This window comes from Antechinus flavipes, chromosome 5, assembly GCF_016432865.1.
Source record: "Antechinus flavipes isolate AdamAnt ecotype Samford, QLD, Australia chromosome 5, AdamAnt_v2, whole genome shotgun sequence".
Classification (NCBI taxonomy): Eukaryota; Metazoa; Chordata; class Mammalia; order Dasyuromorphia; family Dasyuridae; genus Antechinus; species Antechinus flavipes.
The window spans coordinates 268,350,416-268,363,522 of NC_067402.1; the positions used below are offsets into that span (position 1 = coordinate 268,350,416).

The 13,107-nt window shown below is 32.7% G+C and overlaps 1 protein-coding gene across 1 annotated transcript; it reads left to right on the top strand.

Moving 5' to 3' along the window:
• The first annotated feature begins 1,548 nt into the window (after positions 1 to 1,548).
• On the top strand, positions 1,549 to 12,372 carry LOC127564618 (putative coiled-coil domain-containing protein 144B). Its single transcript, XM_052001315.1, has 4 exons — positions 1,549 to 1,589; positions 2,712 to 2,788; positions 7,414 to 7,785; positions 9,967 to 12,372. Exons 2-4 carry the CDS (start codon positions 2,726 to 2,728, stop codon positions 10,141 to 10,143), a joined length of 612 nt encoding a protein of 203 aa, XP_051857275.1. The 5' UTR covers positions 1,549 to 1,589; positions 2,712 to 2,725; the 3' UTR covers positions 10,144 to 12,372.
• The last annotated feature ends 735 nt before the right edge of the window (positions 12,373 to 13,107 follow it).

Below are 13,107 nucleotides of genomic sequence, written 5' to 3' on the forward strand. Positions count from 1 at the left end.
GTAAGGAAATCTGTTATCCTTGGATGCATATGGTCTAGGATCTTCATCCACAAATCTATTCTTCAAGGATATTTGATTTGTAATCCAAAGTAGTCTAGTCCAATAATCACTAATTATGGAGATGGACTCAAAAACAAACATTACTTCGTCACAAAATGGAAGGAAGGGGTTGTTGCTAACCTCTGATTCTCAACTACCAGCCTATCGTATTGTCCCCATCCTCATGGTGCCATTCTCTCTATCTTTACATTTTAGTATAATACACAATTTACAGAGGCATTTTTGGAGTCATGTAAACAGATTTAACGTTGCAAAATGGTCAAATTTTAAAATTTTATTTTCTAATATTTATTGCCAGTATCTTTGGAAATAACCTAATATTCCATTTATATGATATTCCATATGTTGAAGGAAGTTCATAATATTAAATTACTAATTGAGAGATTTAAAACAATTTTGTTCCTTTACGATAACTTTAAAAATTGAAAGCTTTTTTTACATCGTTTCTTAGATGTCATTTATAGACATTCTTTCTGGAACAGCTCAAGAGACTTTAAGGAGGATTAACATACATAGCTTTGTCAGTAGATGATATAGTTATGGAGAGAAATGAAAATATATTAACTATTTGTTCTACAAATATACATCCAAGTAGATGTATTCAGAACATTTGTTTCTAGCCTTTTAATTCTGTGATAACTGTGTGATTTATAATTTTTCATTCTCTGTATTTTACTGTTTACTCTGTAAACTTTACTATTTCTACATGACCTGCTTTTGACAATGATATAATTAAGGAATCATTCACCCACGAGAACCTATTGCATTAATCCTTCTCATTGCTTAGAAGAAATGCTGCTGAATCCAGCAGCAACTTTCTACTTAACGACTTGTGAACTTGACTGTGCATTTTTTCAAAGGACTGACCTTTATGTGTGTCACTGATGAGCATTTTTATATGTTAGATATATGTAAAAAATGTATGAGTTCCTTGAAATCTGATTTATTTGAAATGTGAATTCCATGTTGGGCCAATATTATTTTCTTCTTCTATCTCCAGTGTTGAGTTAATTTTAGTTAGTCAATAAGGGAAAATGCCATGATAAGAATTAGATAATTTCGAATAGGATTCTACAAATCCTACATTGGCAACGAATACACCTGTTTATTTTGCATGATATTGTAATTGAGTTTTGTTGTTTAATTATCATTGATGATAAAACTTTTGTCCTTTTCTTAGATCATCCAGGGGAAAATCCTAATGTGAAGGTAATAATATTGATACTTTTAATTCATTTTCTGATATGTACTGAAAACTTTCTATGCAACTTTTTTTAAATTTAATTATCTTGTCTCATAGCCTAGTCAACGGGGTCTTCCAATGAAAGATTCTTTCTCAAGCCAGGAATCAGAGAAAGGAGTCAAGGCAAAATCAAAATTAGGTAAAGTTGATCATTTCATAATTTAGGATGAAAAGAAATATACTTAGGGACTTTTCAATATTCATATTTCCTTTTCCCACTTTCTCCCCATTTCTATTACAGATTATGTGCAAAAATGTGATTTACCTGCTGCAGAAGACACTGATGGTAATTTTCTCTTTTGTTCTCTATGTTGAAAACTATGAGGATAAGTGAATTTTTCACAGAATCACACATAATTGAAGATATATCTTGTAGTCTTCAGGTTTTTTTTCTTTAATTTTGCGTTTTGAACACTGAATGTCAAACTGCATTTTTGTACTTTTTGGCTCTTTTTATCATGAAGTCACATGAATCCAATATTGCATGTCTTCCCCATTTCAAGTTATCATACATGAACCCATATCATATCAAGTGTCTCCTGTTTTATTGTAAGATGCAAAGATAAAAAGAATTGTTATTGACAAGAGATTTACTTTCTGTAAAAAAAAAAAAACAGATAAGTATCTTACAAGATCTGGAATAAAGCAGGCAAAGGAGAGAAATAAAAATGCTCTGAGAAAATAAAGGGAAAGCACAAAAGTTTAATTAATGGCTGGGAAAGGGGGATTACATAGGTGTGATTGCCAGTACAAAAGGGTTTGCAAAGTAACTATAAATAAATTTATTAATTAGACAAACAAAAAAGGGCAGAGTTATTGGACAATAATTTGGAGATATCATAATTAAATAAAAGTTAAAGAAACTGTAGAGACGCCAAAATTAATTGTTTTTTAAATAATCTGGCATGATTATCCCTTTCATCCATAATTATTTATTTTTACTTTTTGTGTAATTTTAATCTTGTCATCTTTTAAAAGGGAATATTTAAACTCATAAAGGTTGGAGTTCAAGCAGAAAAATCAGGCCCCCAAAATATGTAAAATTTGTTTTTGTTTTTTTTACTAAATTAGTAATGTATAGTCCAAGTTAAGGTCTAATCTTCAAGAAGTAAGATTATTGTGAAAATAAAATAACTTATAATCAAATGAAAGTAGTTCATGTTAGAAAAAAATGATGAAACCATGCATAGCAGAAAGGCTACTTCATTTTTTAAAGTATATATATATAATCACTTAATGCATGGCAATTGTAAGCATTTTCTGTGGAAAAATAGTTCAAAATCATGGATAGAAAGCTGGACTAAAACCTTAAACACATGGTTTTTTGTTTTATCTATGATTCCTATTAGAATAAGAATAAGAAGATTAATTCTAAATAAATAAAATTTTCATTTAAATATCACTATAGACCTGAAACGAAAAATGGAATATCAAACATCATTGGGCACAAGCCAAGAACGTTTTGATAAAGGACACCAGGACCAGGTATGAAAAAATAATTCTAAAATTTTTTGTTATATTTCTTTTCAAAAAGCACCTTTCATGCCAATTTTAGTGGAAGTATTTCTCAAAACTTACTATACTTTCAAATGCATTTTGTCTTATTTAAGGAGTTGAAATTATCTTTGGAACTACAAGACAAGGAGTCCCTTGCTGATATTTTTATACATTTCTAACATGATAAGGAAACCAACTTAAATTACTTGGTTATTTGATTATTTTCCCCCTTATTAGGCAAAATAATTGTGATAACAGAATTACCATGAATCTAGATTCATATGAAAGAATAGAATATCCTAGTCCTGATCTCTTTTTCATAGAAAGGCTAAAATTGTTAGCATTGCAATACAATAACCAGAAATATCGATATCTGGAAATGTATGTCATTTTAGAAAAATATCAATGCACATTAAATGTTAATGTGTGGCATTAAATTGTGCCATAATAAAATGTTAGCATTGATGATCATATTAAACTAATTTATTTTAACCCAAATAATGAATCCTATCAGCAGTATCCCCCAAAACCAGTTGAAAACTTTATGGCACTAAAAAATTACTACCCAAGTGAATGAACCAACTGTATGTTTGAACAGTTCCAATTGTTGAGTATGTTTTCCTGTCTTAAGCTATTCTACAATGGCATCCAGGGGTAATGGTTCTGACGTAATGGGTCAACTTGAACAAATCAAGCTCTTCTCCTACACTCTAAGCTCCTACTTAGTTGATTATACTGAAATCCCTTGAATGGTCTTTCTTATAAACAAGACACCCCCAATTTCTTAGCAGTCCTTCTTATGATATGAATCATGGATGACTTCTAAGATCTTTTTTGAGCTCTTCTGAATTGCACGTTTCCAATATCCTATCTAAGCATAATACTACAGATGTGGTTTTACCGAGAATAGGATCGAAGCTCGTCATATCTCAGTAAGGAGGGTATCCTACTTTTGCCCTTTTGGAAGCCACCACATACTAATATTATGACTCAGTAACAAATATTTGTAGGTCTTTCTCAGAAGACCTTCTAGGAAAAACACTTTTATCTCATTGTGTACATAATATATACAGCTATATTTTGTGTGTGTCTGGATGTGTATGAGCTGAACACACTGCTCTTGAATCCAATACAAAGGGAAATGGCTAAATTTGTTGTGTTTATTCAAGAAAGAATTCATGAAAGAGGTAATAAGTAATAAGGTAGAATTTTGATTGGCAAAAAGGAAGGAGGAAAACCTTCCAGGAGAGAAGAGGATAGGCAGAAGAAACTAAGGATGCTTTCAAGTGAGCTAAACTTGGACACTTAGCTGTAATAGGTGGTCTATAACAGGAACATAAACTATTTTCTACAAAAGAGATAGTCGGAGGAGTCACTCTTGTTTGCTATGCAGTATAATAACAATTTGAAACATATTTTAGGAAAGCATTTTGAGATCAGTCTAAAAGATTAATTGTAACAGATTCATTATAGGCAAAATAAGATGTTTCAATATAATATAAGGTGATAAAACAAACTAGAGTGGTTGTGGAAATAGGAAATGTTAAACAATGACTTTTGTTTTGTTTTAAAGATTCAAGAGTATGTAGCAATTACTTGGTTATATCAAGCAAAGAGGTAACTGGAGTTTTTTAAAGCTAAGGACCTGGGAAAATGTAGATGTTATGAATAGAAATAAGGAAGTTGCAAAGGGTTGGGAGGCTTACATGATTACAGATTAAAGTTGAATCATGGTATTTCCAAGTAATTGTCAAATATCTGCTCCTTTCTTTCCTAATTACTAGAGTCATTTATAGTCACTCCTCAAAACTCTGTCTGTCTTGGGGCTTAAAAACCAGATTATCAATGGTATCTTAACTGCTAAATCACCTAGACTTTTTCTCATACTTCAGATCCTGTGCCTCACTATGAAAATCTCACTGGTGCTTCTCATTCCATTCTCAGGATTTCATTGGGAATTATTCAAAATAGGTCATACCGCACTATCTTCACATCTTGACAGGGTTACTAGAAGGACTGAACAAGGGATTACTTTTATTATAGAATAGACATAAATTTCAGCAAAATACTGGACAAATTTCCTCATGTTATCTTTATGAACAAAATGACAAAAATGAGCAAAAACACCAAATATAATAAGTATGGATACATAAATGTTGGTAAGAATTATATTCTCAAGATCAGTCCATATAGCTTCCGTAAAGGACAGTGCAGTTTATTCTTTAATTAAAAGATATGTAAAGTCCAGTAGAAGGGAATTGTTAGTCTGGTTGACCTCTGCTTTCAACAGACAAAATTTGAATTTTCTGGTTAGTTTTGGACACCACATATGAGAAGAGACTCATGGACCTATTAGCCTATTTGGATCTTCAAATTTAAAATAAAGAAAGATGAGGAAGGAAAAGTCCTGAACAGATACTGCTTTTCTTCCTAAATTATGGAATCATAAAACTTATCCAGTTTTGGTTTTTCCTTAACTCCTTTCTCTACTTCTTGTTTCATGAAAGATCCTTTCATTTCAAGAGTTGGCAGAATAGGCTGTGAAACAAATGAATTAAATAACAAGATATATCCATAGAAAGTTTTACATCAGATAATGACATAAAAGTATCAACATTATTATACTCACTGCCATTTTCTAATCTTCATACTTTATGCCTCTGCCATTACTTCCAACATAAAGCAGCCGTCACAGTTACCAAAGAGATTGACTGTCATGCAATCCATATTTCTAAACTTCTTTTATCAGAAGACATGGAAATCATCTGACTTGCACTCCTGTGTATCATTGTAAAATGCTGAACAGAACAAGTACCAAGGATAAAGCTACCAATTGCTCCTAAACTACCAAATTTTTTTAAATGTCCACATTTTTCTCCTAATCCATAAAGGTCTTGTAAGAAACTTTTTTACATACTTGTGGAAATCCAGGCACGCTGGGGTTTTGACATTACTTGAATCTAGTCTTCTGTTCTCTAGAGTGATGACAATTTTTTTTTAAAGGGAAACTTGAGAGGTATCTAGTATAACTTGTTCTAAAGAACACATATGAATTCTTAATTAACCTCCATTAGATCCTTTTATAGGTGATATGCAGGAAATATAATTCAGGCTGGAATTTCATAACATTCACCTTTTCTAATCCCATGGTAACCCCCTCGTATACTGTAATTACTCAAATTTCAGACAAAGATTCTTCAGTTCAATGGACAAATTAGCTTCAGGGGCTTGTGGTGATAACGTTAATCATATAACATCATCTCGGTGGGTATGGTCTCAGGATGTGCCATGCTCTAGAAATTCCCAGTAATATCTTCCTTAACAGAAACTAGAAGAGTCCCAAAGGCCATGTTTCAGATGCTTTCTGGAAGATAAAATCTGATCTCAAGGTTCTTTAGTTGGCACCACCTGCACAATCAAGGGGCAAGAGAGGCTTGCAAAACAAATCAGATCACACAGCCTCACCTTCCCACAGCATCTTTCTACCACTAGATTCCAGTTCATAGCCTGGGCCTTCAATCCTATGTCTTTTCTGGCCGACACATTTCCATCCTTTGTTTGAACTGCTGTATCTCTGCCCTAGAAACAAGATTTGAAATGACCATTCCAATGTGATTTCTTAAAAATCAAAAATTATATACCATATAAGTTATCCTCATTAATTGATTATAGAACTTTAATCTGAATACTGCCCATGTAGTACCACAGTCATCAAGTCACTGAATTGAATTGAGCCCTTACTTTTACATGAAAAGATTCTATTACTTCCTCTGTGTTCATTAAAGAAAATAACAGACTCTCTATCATGAATAGAGCAAGAAAGAGCATGACTGCTGTAGAAGGCAATATGGACCCTAATAATGATTGTCTGTAGTTGGAAGCTCACCGTCAACTTGTTAGGGTTATTGCGGATGAGACTCCTGTCCACATGTAATGCATTCATTTTCTTGATAGGTCTATATATTTAGAATACAATGGAAATCAGCAAAATAAAGTGTTGCCATCTCATTTAAATTATGACTTTTAAAATGTCCAGTTTGGAGAAAATGATATTCAAGGAAATTTAAAGTAGTTTATTTTACTATGACCAGTAAGTGGCATAGAGTTTCAGGCCTGGAGTCACGAAGACTCCTCTTCATGAGTTCAAATATGGCTTCACGTAATTATTACTTATATAACTCTGGTCAGTTTACTTTTTGCCCCAGTTTTCTTATGAATAAAGAGGAGGAAATGGCAAATCATTCCATTATCTTTGCCAAGAAACCTCAAATAGAGTCATGAAAAGTCAGATATGCCTGAACAAGAAAAAAAAAAGTTGATTGTGGTCATTTGCAAATGACAGAATGTGATTCTGTAATCAAAATACTTGTAGGTAGGCATCAATATTGTGGTTTTCCCTAGATAATTATGGAACTATAATCCCAACTCATCTGAACATTTGAAGGATTGTCCTGGGTCAGGGAATCAAGAATTCCTTGATTATCTAAAGTAGTCACTTCTGATACCCAATAATTCTGTGGGTGTGCCTAAGTTATATATTGTAATCATTTATTTCTTGTTCTGAATGGCATACAAAACTAATGCTCATTCCTACCCTCTAATTTGTAAAACAGGCTACTTCTCCAAGAAAATGCAAGAAGAAAACTAAACATCTAGAAACCTCAGACCAGAGCAATTATTACGATGACTACAACTCTGCATATGAGCAGAACTATTATTACGATGACTACAACTCTGCATCTGAGCAGAACTATTATTACGATGACTACAACTCTGCATATGAGCAGAACAATTATTACGATGACTACAACTTTGCATATGCGCTAAGTCTTGAGATGGACTCCCTTCCATATAGGGACAGAATCTCCAAAATTCACTTGGATAAAGAATTAAGGCAAGATTCACAGATACTGACAAACGAGTTAAGAATGTTGCCAGCAGAGTCCCTGCCTTGGGAGAAAGAAAAAATACAACCACAAAAAGAGGTAGGCTCTGGTACTCTCTATTAGATCTATTTTTCCTCTAAATCAATCATCCTGTGGAACTGATTTTTCACATGATGAAAATGCTATGTTTAAATGCTTGCTCTTTGTACAATGTATACTGAAAGCTGCATTAAGGAAAATATCCAGAAAGCCTTTTTTATAGTTTTTATTTTGGTCATCTAAATTACTCCCGTCAATTTCCAAAGTATTTGGCATGTTGACAAGAAACTTTCTAAATCAGACACACAAATTGGACTAGGTAGCCAAAAGAACAAGGATAAGCCTAAAGATAATTAGGACACAGAATCGAAACAAATCTGAACTCAGGTTCTCTTTTAATGCAAATCCTTGAAATATTTGACATTTGAAAGAATTTTGCTTTCTATGGACATTTTTATTTTCTTAGCCAAATGTAAGGTGTTGTGATTTAAAATACTAAAAACATAAGCCAATTTTGGGAAAATTCTAACAAATGCATCTGAATAAACTAAATTTTTATGGTGATCTGCTAGTTCATCTTTAATGATTTTACTCAAATCATTCCTTTTTGCATTTCAAAAGAAAATGAAACACAATTTTGCTAATTAATCATTTAACATTTTTCAAAATGGTATTAATGCCGTATTTGTCTATTCCACAAATAATAAATTACAGAATTGAGATTTAAACTTAGATCTTCTGACTTCAAGTTCAATGTTCCTCTTCTTGCATTTAGTTGTTTTTTGAAAATATATTTTCATTTGTTATAGATATGTCATTTTAGCACTTAGAAATAATATAAAATGGCAGAAAAGATGGAAAAACAATGGCAAAATACTGACTTGTGATATGTTTGCATAAGCAATTGACTTTAGATACTATCAAACTAGGATGATTTGTTCATTGAATTTTATTTTTTGTTGGAAGGAGCATTGAAAGTAATAGTCAAACCCCATTATCTTATGAATGAGGAAAAGTTAACCTCAGGGAAGTTAGGTTCCATGGCCTTGGTTCATCTGTACCTGTCTATCTTCTAATTATCTTTTCACAATAACTGATGACATAAGAAAAAATAGTCAAGAGAGAGCCAAAATCATTCAGTTAAGACTTAGATTCAACTGCTGCTTGTAACACTTACTAGCCATGTTACCATAAGGTACCAAATAATGCAATTTCATTCTGAATCAAATGTGGGGATCTTCACCCAGTGTGCTGGATTCTGTTACTAGTTTATTAATATGATTTTGATCAAGTTACTTAATGTGCCTATGCTTCAGGTTTCTCATCTACAAAATGGTAGCATTAGATAGCATTAAAATGATGTTTTTCCTAATTTTTTTCTTTCCTAAAAAGATTGTGCTTCTGTAAACTTGCACAGGGAATAATGGCATTGATTTTCCATGACATTGCAGTCATGGTGTCTAAATCTCATTCTACTTCAATTTCCTGTGTTGTTAATCCAATATTTCAGTGACTAACTTCAAGGGGTTGTGTTTTGTTTGTTTCTTTGTTTGTTTACTTCTGTTTTTTGTTTTACTTTTTGAACTTGACAGTAAGGAATGAGAAATGAGAAATGGGATGGGGAACCATCATGTGGTGGGAAATAAGCTTGATTTATCTGGTCAGTGTGAGGAAATGGTGGAAAAGCCCAGAAATAAGTCAGAGGTTGTGTTTCTTTGTCCCTATCTGCTTATTAAAGGAGAGAAATGAGAGAACAACATGAAAATAGGAGGAAAACACAAAATGAAATAGTAATCGAGCTATCCTTTTGAAACTTTGAGTAAATTTTTCTGCTTTCAAACAAAATTTATAAAACTATGACCATTTTTGTACCCAAAATAAAAAATGAAGATAATATATATTGAGGATAATGTTTATTTCAAAACAAAAGTAAAAAAAGTGAAAGGCAGCGTGGCACATTTGGTAATGAGCCAAGAAGACTTAGTTCAAGTCCCACCTCTGACATATATAGGGAAGTCATTTAACATCTCAATGTGCTAAAGATTGGTAGAATTGGTAGAGGGAATTTTCTCTTCAGATGGCTCCTTGTACTAGTTAAATCACAAGTCTAGTATTTGTACCTAAGTAAGCATTATAAATATATGTGTGTAAAAGTGTGTGTGTGTGTGTATATGCACATATTTATATAGAGAAAGACACACACATCAATAAAGTGACAATGATGCTAACCTTTTCTTTTAGGTGGAAGAGAAAAGGCAAAAGCATCATCAGAATAAAATGGAAACATTGAGAAGAAAAGATAGTGATTCAATGGAGAGCCACCAGCATGGTAAAGATGAGGAAAGTAAAATTTCTGGGGAAGGAATGAACATTTCTTCCAGGAAATATTTAGATTTTGTCCACGTTTTAAAGAGGTAAGTTTGTCAAAACATTTAACTGGAGTATGATCAGATAGCAACATTTAAGATATTTATGGTATGTTCAGTTGGCTCTAAAAATCTAGATTCAGATTCATTTTACATCCACTTATTTTTTGCTGAGAAAGAAATTAAGGTCCTATGAATGTATGTTATTCTATTGCTGTTAGTATGGTCTTTTATTTTGGAACAATTACATCAGTGTCTATAGGTAGCATATGGGAAAAAATAGCATATAATAGAAGATATGGGTATCAAGGAGCAAAACAAGATCATTTGCAAAAGTTTGCAAATATATCAAAAGTGCTAAAGAGATAAGAAAGCAGGCTTACAGCTACGTCAAAAGTTAAATGAGTTCTCTTAGTCATTACAAAGTTTCCCATCAGTCGAAATGTTCAAGAATGAATCAATTTAAGTGCTTATCATGAGCCAAGCACTGAGGATACCACCCTCCCCTCCCCCCAAAAAAGTTCTAGATTCTAAAGAAATTTAATCAAAATTCTTTTAATTGCAGACCTACAAATCATTGAAAAGATCTAGTCACCAACCCACCACCATATAAAATGGGACTGAGGAAAAAAAGGTTGATGTCCTTTCCAAATGGCAGAATAAAAAAGGGAAATTGACGGAAATGTAGATAGAAGTGCTCACATAGTGATTGTTTATAAGGCTTTCTAGTGCTCATATGGCTTCTGGGCAGGCTGAGGAAGAACAAAAAGCAGAAAACGGCTATTTTCCACCCCATCTAAAAAATCATTAGATGGTAGATGAGCCAGGCAGGAATATGGTAAAAAGGGTTCATAATTCATGTTCGGACTGTACTTAATAGACCACTTCGAAAATTCCAATTCATAAGAGTTAGAATGTGGAAATGTTCTGGATTAACATTTAAAAAATAGAGAATGTTTTAAAAAAACAAGCCCAGATTTACTTTTATTAACTTAAAAAATAATTTAACAGCCTTAAAAACCTTATCCTGAAATAACTAATTTCAAAACCAAAAATTAGATAAATTCACGAAGACCATACATAAAGTATTTGAGAGACACTGAAAAGGGCATCTTTTCCTGCTTCAATGCCAGTACTCATATATTGTGACCTCAGGAAGTAACCATATTACACTTATTTGTAAGTTATATAGCCTTACAAGCCTTACATAGACTTAACAATCCAGGGACAATTGGGAGAAAGCTCCCTTTTTTTTTTTTTTTAACATTTGTCATTGTTTACTTTCATATCAGTCTCTTTTTGCAAGATCTCTCTCCTCACCCTTCTAGTGAAAAATCCCTAATCACTACATCAATATCACATGCAGTGTTCCATATTGAGTAGTCCTACACCTTGCAAAAACCTCACATCTGGACCAAGCGTGGACATTATAATTTCATAGTATTCAGTTGCAGTTATTTTATTGTCTTTAATAATTTATATTGTTGTCCTGGTTACCTTTATTTCATTTTGCATTAATTCATATAAATATTCTCATCCTCCCATTTAATATTTCTAAACATACACAATGGTGTTCCATTACATCCACAAACCACAATTTGTTTAGCCATTCTTCGGTCGACGAGCAGCTACTCTAGTCCTACTTATTTGCTACTACAAAAAGTTGTTGCTGTGAATATTTTGGTTTTTAAAACTTTTCTTGCCATTGAGGTATACGTTTAGCAGTTGGAGAGAGAAATAATGCTAAAGCACCAGAGAAATTACTATTCTTTGGGAAAGTTTGACGAAAAGGGAATCAAAAGAAGGTAAGTTACAAGCCAACATTCTATTTTAATGCTGTGAAATCTGGGAATAAAATTAGATGCTGTAACAAGTTGATATCAAGAATGATTACAAAATGTGCTTTTTCCTACTAAATTCCTTCTTTGATACCTTATCAGAGTAGGAAGGTGAAGTTACCTAAAAGCTACATGAACAAAGCAACAGGTAGGTTTGTGAGGTTCATTCGAGGTAAACAAAGAACAATCTTCCTACATTTGTGTTTATTGATGCTCACTGTTTTTGCGAGCATGCAGTAAGTCTCTCTCTCTTTTTATTTCTCTTTCTTTTTCTCTCTAGCACACACACACACACACACACATACACTTGTGTTAATTTCCTAAAGCAATCCATTGCTTTTAAAATAGTCTTAAATGTTTGGAAGTTGGTGTTTTGTTTTTTCATGTAGTGATCCCAAATGTGTTTTTCTGTGCTTCATCCTACCTATATAGTATATATATGTGTGTGTGTGTGTGTGTGTGTGTATAGTTATATATATGTGTGTGTGTAGTTATATATATGTGTGTGTGTGTGTAGTTATATATATATATATGTGTGTGTGTGTGTATAGTTATATATATATATGTGTGTGTGTATAGTTATATATATGTGTGTGTGTGTGTGTGTGTATAGTTATATATGTGTGTGTGTGTGTGTAGTTATATATATGTGTGTGTGTGTGTGTGTAGTTATATATGTGTGTGTGTGTGTGTGTGTGTGTGTGTGTATAGTTAAAACGTCCAATCACAACAACTCAATTTTAAATGGGTTTTAGCCATAGTATAGTCAGGAAATGGGAAGCACTGTTGATGAACAAAAGGTTGGGTAAAAAATAAGCAGAACCTATTCCTAGACTAGAGAAGAGACAGATCTGATTGGAAAGGACCTTTTATTCTGAGGAATGTTCTTGGATTAAGACTGTAAACTTGAATATAAAGGAGCTTCACAGCCAGGCAGTGTAGTTTTGATGTACTTCAAAAAAGGGGGACCATTAAAAGTTTATGATCTGGGGGATGATATGATGAACATCTTCGTTAAGGAAGCTAAGTTCTTTGTAAATTGCTATAGAAACATATATCAGTATAACTATCATTATAAACCCAATAAATATACTATGCAGCATGCAGCAGAGTATTCTGCTAATGACTGTTTTTATTCCAATAGTCTTTACTGAAAGAGATCATATTTCTAGACTTCT

Bases quoted from the DNA above. Each gene is read 5' to 3' on its own strand.
- LOC127564618 (XM_052001315.1), top strand. From the start codon at position 2,726: ATGGAATATCAAACATCATTGGGCACAAGCCAAGAACGTTTTGATAAA. The intron at 2,789-7,413 runs GTATGAAAAAAT...TTTGTAAAACAG, and splicing joins ATAAAGGACACCAGGACCAG to GCTACTTCTCCAAGAAAATG. The intron at 7,786-9,966 runs GTAGGCTCTGGT...CTTTTCTTTTAG, and splicing joins AAATACAACCACAAAAAGAG to GTGGAAGAGAAAAGGCAAAA.